Genomic DNA, 10391 nt, shown 5'->3' with positions numbered 1-10391 from the left:
TATAATGTGTGTTTTTTAAGGATAGGGTTGGCAGAGTTCTAGGCAGAGAGCATCAGTGTCATCTCTTCAGGGAGCTTTTACAAATGCTGTTACATTGGCATCTTTTGTCTTCACGTGGTCCTCAGTTTCCAAGCGCTCACCCAATCACTTGTAAGGCAAATTGCAATTGGTCGAACAAGGAGTTTGATTGTAATAGAGGATAGTCTGGGGCACTACTATCCAACAGGGCTGTACGTTTTTCATTCCATCTAGCTCTCACGGCTTCATCTAGCTTGGTCCTTCTGTCATCACTTAGTACAGTAATTAACCTTTTAGTCTTTTTGAAGATGTGTGGTGTATGCTGTCTGCTACAAGAAATAAATGGTTGTGTATTTCTAAGTGTCAGGGAACCTGCAGTCACAGTCCACTTAACTGGGTTTTTCCACACACCTAAGCTGCTATAACCTGTTACGAAACCCGGAAAACTGCAAACAGGCGATACAAGGCCTGGAATTTCATACCTCAACAGCTTACTTTACCATATAATTGCATTAAACTGGTTGTTTTTAAATGTAACTTCTGGCATGATTTGGGAAGATGTTAATTCAAAGTTGTTGTTTTTTTTTTTGGTTTTTTTTAGTTTAACCTGACTGTAATGAGCTATCTAAGATGTCAAGTTTGTCATTGTGTGCACACACGCAGCACGTCTTGGCTCTTTCATAACCGGAGCTTGCAGACAGGTTGTTTTTAAATGTGTGAAGCAAGTCAGGGAGACCTGTCAGCTTGACAACTGTGTTCGCTGACTGTGGTAGATTAGCAGGTGTGTTTTTATTCTTCTGGTGCACTGAAATGTTGCTTCAGATTTTCATGGACAAATGTTTGTGTGTTTGTGATAGACTGGGCGCTCTCTCCAATTAACTGTTCTGTTGGCCAGTGTGTGTGCTTGGCACTACCACACACAGCCACCTTCGCCATACTCATACAATGTATATCTTGCATCCGTTCATTTATATACTGTAAACTCAACAGGAAGGGGATCATTCTTTTTAATGTACACCGTATATAAATGTACAATGTCTATATTTCTATGGTGCCCTACAACAATTTGTATCAGAAATGGTCAATAAAGAGAATTTTCTTTGTCATTTTCGAAGTCATGCATTTTCCTACCCAAACGCTTTACATGCAGGTGTGCAGTGTAATTTCCTCTACACTATACGGACTTCGCGGCTAGTTAAGCTGCAAATGCCAATGAGCACAAAGACAAAGTTACATTACTTTATTATGTTCAGTGTTTTAAATCAACAGCCTCAATCAATTCCCTCCTAAAGCAACAAACTGGTACAACAGTCTGAAGGTTAAACTTCAAGTTCACATTTACATCAGTTATTTGACTTTTATCATGGGCAACCTGAAATCAGTGTGCCATGAAAACCTTACCATGAATTTTACCAGTGCAAATCAATATCCTGATTGGATATTTGTACAACTTTAAATTGTGACTACCCTATTTCATTGGTTTGTCACAAAGTCTTTATAATGCATATACAATGAACAGTGAGATGTAAAGATGACTAGGGAGCACACAGGAAAATGTTCTGGGGTAAAGATGTTTTCAGGTTGAAACTATATTAAAAAAAAAAAAGTTCTCATTCTGAAATACCTAAATGTCATACCTGACATCAAGTCCAGGCATTATCTGTACAAGACATTTTATATTCACAACCAATACATGTTCCTCTTGAACAGTTTAAACAATGCTATTGTGTTTAGTTTACATTCATAATAAAATTCAGGAAAATTTACAATTCATCAAGAAAGAGAGCAAGGTTTCCTGAGTGCTTGATACAGTCATACCTATGGCATTCATCTTCAGCTGGAGGTAAATTTGTGCTGGTGCCATGCCTTGTAGACAGGACATATTTAGGGCACTAGTCATAGCTCATTTTGTGGATGAGAGGAGGTCGGTGTTATTTCCTTCCATATCTGGCTTTTCATGCCATTGATAAGAGTCATAGGATTTGGCTAAACCACTAAAAGATCCGGATCGTGGGGCGGCTTGGTAAATTCTGAGAGGAAATTCAAACCAAAAAGTGTACGTTCAACCTGTTGACTCAAAATGAAACTGAAATAAAATCACCCAACCTCATTTTAACAGCCAATCTATCTCATAAATATCTTAAATCTATCTTTATCAATATGAAACTTTGAGTTTAAAACTGAATGTTTGAAGTCATGCTATAGTGTCAACCAATGTGACTGTTGAAAACTAAAAGCATTTCATCAAAGAAGCCATAATTGTTTTTAACGCACTGCAAACAACTTCTACACAGCAACCTATGATCACAAACCCTTTCACAGTCCGTACAAATGCCTTCTGTAACCCACAGGAACATTACTGCTCGCCGCATGTTGCCCACAACAACATGATGAATGTAAACCTACAGGAACCTTTACCTTTAGAGAGATACCACAGTAAAAAAAAAAGGTTTGAATAAATAATTTCAAATAAATAAATGTATGGTACTGCGTCTGTTAGGCACACAGGATTGGCATCGGAACCACACAGTTGAACAGTCACTCCGTCTGTACATGAAACCGGAAAGATATCGGCAAACGGTGGCAAAGAAAAATCAAACAAAGACAATCTTGTGCATGACTTGAAGAATGACTCATCTCTGTGGCTGAAGGTTTTCTCCACACTGCCATGGTTTACTACCATCATGCATTGACGTCTTTGGTCAGAAGAGGGCGCCTCTGTTGATAACTTTTGGCCCAACCTTGTACAATCTGAGGACATAAAAATGCAAAGTGCAAGCAGGGTTTAGTTTAGCACTGTGATTTTGAAAGGCAGAATTTAAGCACCATATTGTTTCTAATGAGGATATGTAAAGCTGTGACTATGATAGAGGGTCTGTTCACCCAAATCACGCAAAAAACAAGACTTACCCCCCAGTGGTATCAGGCCATGATGATGTTTCCGTTTTATGTGATGAGACCGTAAGATTTCTGCATCTGAAACAGTGTCCTGGTTACTGAAGATAATCCACAGCCCTCAATGTTAAAAGTATTAAAATTATCCTCAGTAACAGGGACACTGTTTCTGTTTCTTTTTTTTTTAAGCAACACAAATGAAATTCAATTCATTTTCTCTGTATTGGATTGGCAGCAGAAATCGCAGGGACGGAAATCACAAAACCCCAGCAGATAAGACACAAATCAACTAGTAGTAAGTAGTAATCCTGTAGGAGTAAGTGACAAAATGATGTTTTGCGTCTTGGGTGAGATGACCCTTTAAGGACATTATACTAGCCTATTCTTCTCATTTCATATTTTCACAACTGTGGAGTAAAATCTTAATGAGCAACTTTGCCCATGGTCAATACTGCCACCTAGTGGCTCCGTGCATGATTGGACTCAACCAGGCCAATCATTTCATTTTTTTTGGTGTTATTCTATCAATAGACCTTTTTCACGGCAGACATGTTGACATGTCATAGTAGGAAAAGCACTGTGTATTCAAAACCATTAATGATGGCTGCATTCCACTTAGGAGAGGCCCTGCTGTTGTGCAGCATGCTGACTCACTGAAATAGCTTACTGGGACACTTGATGGAATTGAGCCATCGTTAAGGTTATCATTTTCAGCTGTGCTTTTCCTACTATGACAAGTCAAAATGTCTGCTGTGAAAAAGGTCCATAACCATCTATTCAATCTAAATCTATTTCAGCTATTTCTAAACTAGAGGATTTATACCACCAGGAGTAGCAGATGAACTTCAGAAGCATGGTGAGACACTTTTGGTTTAACATTTAAATAGCATGGCAGCCACATGTAGACACTAAAAGAAATTAAAGTTAAATTTCCTCTAACAGAGGACAATAAATCTATCTATCTATCTATCTATCTATCTATCTATCTATCTAACTAACTAACTAACGTTACCAAACATAAACATTGACAAAAAAAAGATAAGAGATTAAGCTGGGATTTCCCAGTTATCCTGGCTCAATTTAGCCTTGATTGACTCGGTTTCCCAAAAGCAGAGGCACCTAAGTTACCATGGAGATTTATTCTGTACAGCTAACCTGGTCCAGACCAGGCTAACAGCCAGGATTTATTAATCCTGGAGCCTTTTCTGTTCACTTACATTATTATTATTATTATTATTATTATTATTATTATTATTATCAGCCTGCATTAAAATACAACAGGTGCATATTTCTGTTCTGTTAAGTACTGTTATTATTTAAAGTTGTGACCATTATTTTTTATAATTATTCATGTGACATTGGTACTGTTATATTGCTGAATGAAGACTGCTGTTCATATTGTTGTTAGAAGTTTGATGAATATATTATGGCAGTTGTGAGTTTTGAGATCATTAGAAAAGGCTGATAATAATTTCAAATATGTTTTAAATAAAGTCTGTTACTAAAGGCAATACATACAATGCTGTACATGTGTGTTTCTATAGTGGACCAATGCACCTTGAATTATTTTAGTTTTTTTTTAGTTTTTTTTTCCTTTGACAAAGTGTTCCTCTTCCATGTGCTTGTATTTGGCATTCTTAGCACACAATTTGTGTTGTCCAGTAAACTGGGACTATAATTTGGGAGGATTGTACAATTTTAAGAACATATCCTAATTGTACAATCCTCCCAAAATATAGACTTAGTTCACTGGACCAGTAACTATCTAGTGTTGTAGGCTACTGTACAGTCATGTGACAACAGGGAGAAGACACCCCAATGGTTTTTGACCTTATATTTTGCTGGGGGGAAATAACTGATGAATACACTGTGTTACAGTCATGTTTACAGTGTGCATGGAATTTATCACATAATTATCTTTATAGTTTCTAGATTTTAGAGTCCAATTTATTCAGTGTCTTTCTTTTCTATGTCCATGAGGAAGCAAAGCATATAATATGTAAAGAAGGAAACTCGGCCTCTGAAAAAAAAAAAGTGAGAAAAAGTGTGGCAGATAATAGCGGACAGACTGAATGATATATCTAAAAATATACATTTACGAACTACTGCTCTTGACTGAAAGCATTCAATGAGTCACTTGTCATTTGCAAAAACGAACAGTTGTACACTTTGCATTAAAAGTGGGAAGTGGAAGTTAATATGACTTAGGAAATGTATATTTTAGCCCATGAGAGAGAGGGAGAAACAGAGTGAAAGAGATATTTATGCATCATATTCTAGCGTTGTAGAAAATTTATCTTCATGGTAAATTTTCTGAGTAACATTATCTTCTGCTTACTTTTAAGCCAAAGAGTAGTCTACAACTGTTAATTTGTGCAAATGATTAGTAGGATAGCCTTGAATGGTATGATTGACGGTTTCAATTCAGAGCAATGGTCAGTTAATGTATATATTTAGGCTGCTACGCATTCAGTCGTTTTTTTTTTTTTTTTACAAATAATGTGTTTTATGTTATCATACTTCCATAAGAAGCTGCTGGTCACTCTGTAAAGTATGTACAATGCGTATTCTCCATAAATCTGTGTTCAACCTTGCGGTCTGTTAAGGAAAGCCGTGAACGCGAATCTATCCAAATGACTTCATCCTGGCTCAACCTAGTCGCTCCTCCTCAGCCTGGCTTGGCCTGCGTGAAACGCACCAAGCCAGGATGCACAGATTAGACTAGGTCAAGTCTCGCTTTATCGGTTATCCTGGATTTATAAATTCTACTTTTGTGGAACAGCCCTCTGGAAATGATTAAGAGGCCACATTTTGTGTAGAAAAAAAAAGGTCAGTCATGTTTATAAAATATCTGATCACTTGAGAGGAACTAAAACTAGCCACTGACTCCTATTGTCAGGGATTTGAGGCTTAAAACGAGTAGTGCAACCCTTCTACTATATTACTACTACCACCACTCTTATATTTTCTACTGTACTTTTTGCAGCTAAGTTTCTATGTGGAGGAGGAAGTGACTAACCAATTGAGGAACTGGTGTGCTGTTAGAGTGAATGGTGCAACTAAAGACAACCACATCGTTGAAAATAATACACTGAGAGAAAACGAGTCAACAGTGGGAAATGTGGTCAGTTGTATTAAGACCTGACATGTTTAATCCAACCCTCTACATTTAGAAATAATGTATACCTTCCTTATGGTAGCATTAATTGAAAGATGTTTCTCATGCTAACTGGACTTAGCAATACATTTTCTAAGTGATAATGTTGTGATCTTCTTTTGATTTCACAATGACAACTTGTCCCACTTGCAGTTAGAAAATGTCCCAGAGAACACAAAACTACAGAAGTTTGACAAGAAATGGTGCAGCATACCCTTGTGTCCTCCTCTCTCCACAACATTTCTTGCTCAGCTTCATTAAGTTCCTCTGATGGATCATATGTGTAAACTGGTAACAGCTGATGACGAAGTCTGTCAATTCTGTGGGACAAAATGAAATAAATCAAACATTGATTTAATCACTAACACTTTGTCACAGAAGTGAGTCAATCAAGTTTATCATGAAAGCACGGTGCCATGAAATCAAAGTAGGTAGATTACAAGCCTACCTCCTTTTTTTACGAATATACATGACCTGAAACGGACAAAATGAAGAGTATTACATATACTGTGTCTCTCACTTAGTTATCACAGTTATATTTCTACTAAACTTTGCAGCTTGTACACTATTTTTATCAGGAAGTCACTTTCGTGTAGGTCGTCCTATGCCAACCAACCCAACTAGCCACTTACCACAGCTGCAGCTATTCCAATAATAGTGATGAGGAAAAATGGCACCAACACATAGCTGACTGCCACATCCCCATCTATGATGGCAGGGGGCTCAGTAGTGCTGTTCATTGCATATGTTCAGGAGAGGGGGACACAGGGGGCTGCTCGTGCAGGGCCTTTACAAGCAGCAAACCCCCTCCCTATGACTGACAGTGTGCTCTCTCCTCAGGCTGCCTCCTTGTTTATGCCTCATCCTTGTCGTTCATGTGACTTCCACATGGTGCCCTTCCTAATCAGCGAGAAATCTGATGGAACACGGAATGGAAATAATTTGCACACAGTAATAAGCATATCAAGGAAGCAGTAAGATCGCGTAGTGGCCGATAAATTACTTGGTTGGATATATTTCCCCAAACTGACAAAACAGAGAAAGGCTTTGAACATGGGCCAATTAGCTACATATCGTAACGTAAACAGTCCATGTCTTGTTAGCGAATAACGTTACCGTAAAAGCCACTTTACTTGCTGCGGTTAGTTGGTTTCCTGGTATTTGGTAATATCGCTATGCTCGTGTGACAGCAGCAAGCAGACTTAAATATAACAACTGTTGTCAATTTACTTTCCTGTTTAAAAGCTTCGCATTACGGCTATAAACCTATTAGCCAGCGTTACAAGCTAACGTTATACATAGTTACCGTTAGCTGCTCTGGATGACAGCGGTACTGACAAGTTGTTTGCAAGCTAAAACAAGCCCTCTGCATCAAGACGAGGTTGATTTCTAACGAGCTACAATAGACCCGTTTATAGTTTTTGATACATTTTAATAAATTCTCACTCACTGTGCGATGTGGAAAATCCTCTGTTTTGAGTAACGTTATGTTGTGGTTCGCAGTCTTCCGTTAGCAGCAACAACAGCGACACTTCCTGTCTGGATCTGTCAGAATAAAAGCACCATGACCACACAAAACTGCACCAACTATAGTATGTCAAATACTCCCATTATGTAGGCCTACTTATTAAATTTGCACGTGCTAACACTTAAATCCGTACTGTGACTGTATTAGATAATCTCCAATCACATCGAAACACATCACATTTTTGGTCAGGGTACTAAAGTATAATCCGTTTTTCGTTTTAAACCAAAAACGAAAAAAGGAAAAAACGGGTCGATGTTTCGTTTTTGGTTTCAAACCAAAAACGGAAAAACCAAACTATGAGCTCCGTTTTCTCGTTTTTCCAATGTCCATACAAATTAAAAATTAACTGGAAAACTGCTCGTTTTTCAACTGTTGTTTTGTTATTTATGTTTCTGTTTTAACCCAAGAGCGAGAATACGGGCTCATTTTTATAATGTGCATAATCATTGAAAATCTGATGGAACACAGGTCTCGTTTATAATGTTATTTTGGTCTTACGTGTTAAAGATCAAAGTTGACTAAAACCAATGCGCTCTGGACAGGAAGTAACATCAACGTGTCAAAATATAAGTATGAGAGCTGTAATAACTGCCAGAAGAACGAGGCACTTTATGAAAACATTGTTTGCCTGTAGCTTGTCAGATTAGGCTAAAGTTAGCTATTTAGGGTTATATAAAGTAGTTAATTATTTAATAATAATTTTAAAATCACATGAAATCTACATTCATCTATTATTAGCCTATGTGTGGCAGTTATTGACTAGTTACTCTAATCTTACACCAGCCAGTAAAAAGGCATCTAACACTTGTGTTGTCTTCGGGTTAAATGTGTCGTGTTTCTTATAAGAAATATGTGTTGCAAGATTTTTTTGGGGCATTTTAGGTCTTTATTTGTATAAGACAGCTTAGATTTGAAAGGGGAGAGAGAGAGGGGGGAATGACATGCAGCAAAGGGCCGCATGTCGGAGTCGAACCCGCGGCCGCTGCGTCGAGGAGTAAACCTCTATACATGGGCGCCCGCTCTACCAGGTGAGCTATCCAGAGTCCAAAATATGGGTTTCTTTCAACCAAATTAACCAAAAATAACATGCATTGTTCCCTTCCATGCTCTTCGCAAGTAAATTAATATTCACAACTTTCATAAAATTTTGGGTGTTTTATTCAATTTTATAGCAGTTATGGTCTTTCTTGGCGAATTTTGACCTGGTAGTGCAATAGGGCACTATTGAGCTTTACAGAAGATAAACACACAGGACACACGTGCATATTTACAAGTATGTGCATGCACACACAGACAGACAGAGACACACACACACACACACACACACACACACACACACACACACACACACACACACACACACACACACACACACACACACACACACACACACGCCTACCAAGAGCCTGGGTCTGTCCAAGGTTTCTTCCTAAAAAGGGAGTTTTTCCTCACCACTGTCACATTTACGCATTTAGGCATGCTCTTGGGGGGAATCACTGGAATTGTTGGGTCTTTGTAAATTATAGAGTATGGTCTAGACCTACTCTATCTGTAAAGTGTCCTGAGATAACTCCTGTTATGATTTGATACTATAAATAAAATTGACTTGGATATACCAGTCTGTTATAATCCAAAACAACTAATCATATATCCTCATTTTACTTAGAAATTAGGTATAATTCATGTAAATGAGGTCTGTTGACCATGAATGCAAAAAATAAGTGTAAAACTAATGAGTGAAATGAAGTTGGATAAAAGGGGTAACCCAGAATTGAGTGATAAATTACTTCATGCTTTATAAATGGTCAATTTTGTTATGCCAATAACATTTATAAGACAACACAAGGGCTAAACCACTTGACCACTTAAATGAAAAGGCTTCTTTTTATTGCAACTCTGCAGAATATTCATGTGACATGGACCAACTTAACTGCCATTCATTTGAGTGTGATGAAGAACTCCTGCAGATACAACTGGGCCACATTGCAAACCTCTCATCATATTAGTGAGGAAGCTGCCATGTTGCTTCTCTCATCCTGGTCTCTTCAGGATCTGCAGACTGGACCACACTTGTGGTTTACTGCTAGAATATTACAGTAGGCCACTTTGCTGATTCAGATTTGCCACTTGAGTCCACAGCACCATACAATATATGATATACATGCACCAGTCTTTGTGAAAGTGTATGTTCAGAGAGAGAGAGAGAAAGAGAGAGAGCTCTTGGTTGTAACATTAAACGTTTGGATGATTCTGTGCAATCTGCTGCTGCGCCAACAATACAATGGCAGTAAATATTTATATTGCTTATCAGGAGATGTCAGTTATCTTGATCAGAAAAATAATGCATTGCAAAGTCAGGACTGGTACCACTGATTTCATTTACAACACACACATGCACACAAGCACACAGCAGCACATAGTTCTTTGAGTTTTATGTTGTTACGGTGTTATGTTCTAAGCCTTATGTGCTTTAGTTCACTTGTTCATTCCATTCCATTACATTAAATGACATGTCATTTAGCTGCCGCTTTTATCCAAAGCGATTTACGATTAAGTGAAAGGGAGGTGAACATGTTTTTTTTTAGTGGAGAGGGAAACCGGAGCACCTGGAGAAAACCCCATGCAGACACGGGAAGAACATGCAAACTCCATGCAGAAAGGCCCCGGGCCACCAGGGTTCCCACCCAGTATCTTCTTGCTGTGAGGCCACAGTGCTTACCATTGACCATTCCTTATTGTAATTCAACCACACAATACCTATCATGTATTATATGTTATTATCCAGTATTGGCC

General features: G+C 38.1%; 1 protein-coding gene across 4 annotated transcripts; it reads right to left on the bottom strand.

Moving 5' to 3' along the window:
* Positions 1 to 1241: 1241 nt before the first annotated feature.
* smim29 (small integral membrane protein 29) lies at positions 1242 to 7717 on the bottom strand. Of its 4 annotated transcripts, none has more exons than XM_031316575.2 (5): positions 7521 to 7717; positions 6703 to 6986; positions 6519 to 6544; positions 6285 to 6390; positions 1242 to 2769 (listed from the first exon to the last, which is right to left on the bottom strand). In XM_031316575.2, exons 2-5 carry the CDS (start codon positions 6808 to 6810, stop codon positions 2701 to 2703), a joined length of 309 nt encoding a protein of 102 aa, XP_031172435.1. In that variant the 5' UTR covers positions 6811 to 6986; positions 7521 to 7717; the 3' UTR covers positions 1242 to 2700. The 4 variants fall into 4 exon arrangements, with proteins under 4 accessions (XP_031172435.1, XP_031172438.1, XP_031172436.1 ...); XM_031316578.2 differs by lacking the exon at positions 7521 to 7717 and adding an exon at positions 7377 to 7495; XM_031316576.2 differs by lacking the exon at positions 7521 to 7717 and adding an exon at positions 7187 to 7472.
* Positions 7718 to 10391: the final 2674 nt, after the last annotated feature.

Source organism: Sander lucioperca, chromosome 12 (assembly GCF_008315115.2).
Source record: "Sander lucioperca isolate FBNREF2018 chromosome 12, SLUC_FBN_1.2, whole genome shotgun sequence".
Lineage (NCBI taxonomy): Eukaryota > Metazoa > Chordata > Actinopteri > Perciformes > Percidae > Sander > Sander lucioperca.
The sequence above is the reverse complement of the archived record's forward strand: the minus strand, read 5'-3'. Positions and strand labels throughout refer to the sequence as shown.

Coding starts and splice junctions, on each gene's coding strand:
- smim29 (XM_031316575.2), bottom strand. CDS start 6,810: ATGAACAGCACTACTGAGCCCCCTGCCATCATAGATGGGGATGTGGCA. Junction 6,545..6,702: donor TTGGAATAGCTGCAGCTGTG/GTAAGTGGCTAG, acceptor TGTCCGTTTCAG/GTCATGTATATTCGTAAAAA. Junction 6,391..6,518: donor TATATTCGTAAAAAAAGGAG/GTAGGCTTGTAA, acceptor TTTGTCCCACAG/AATTGACAGACTTCGTCATC.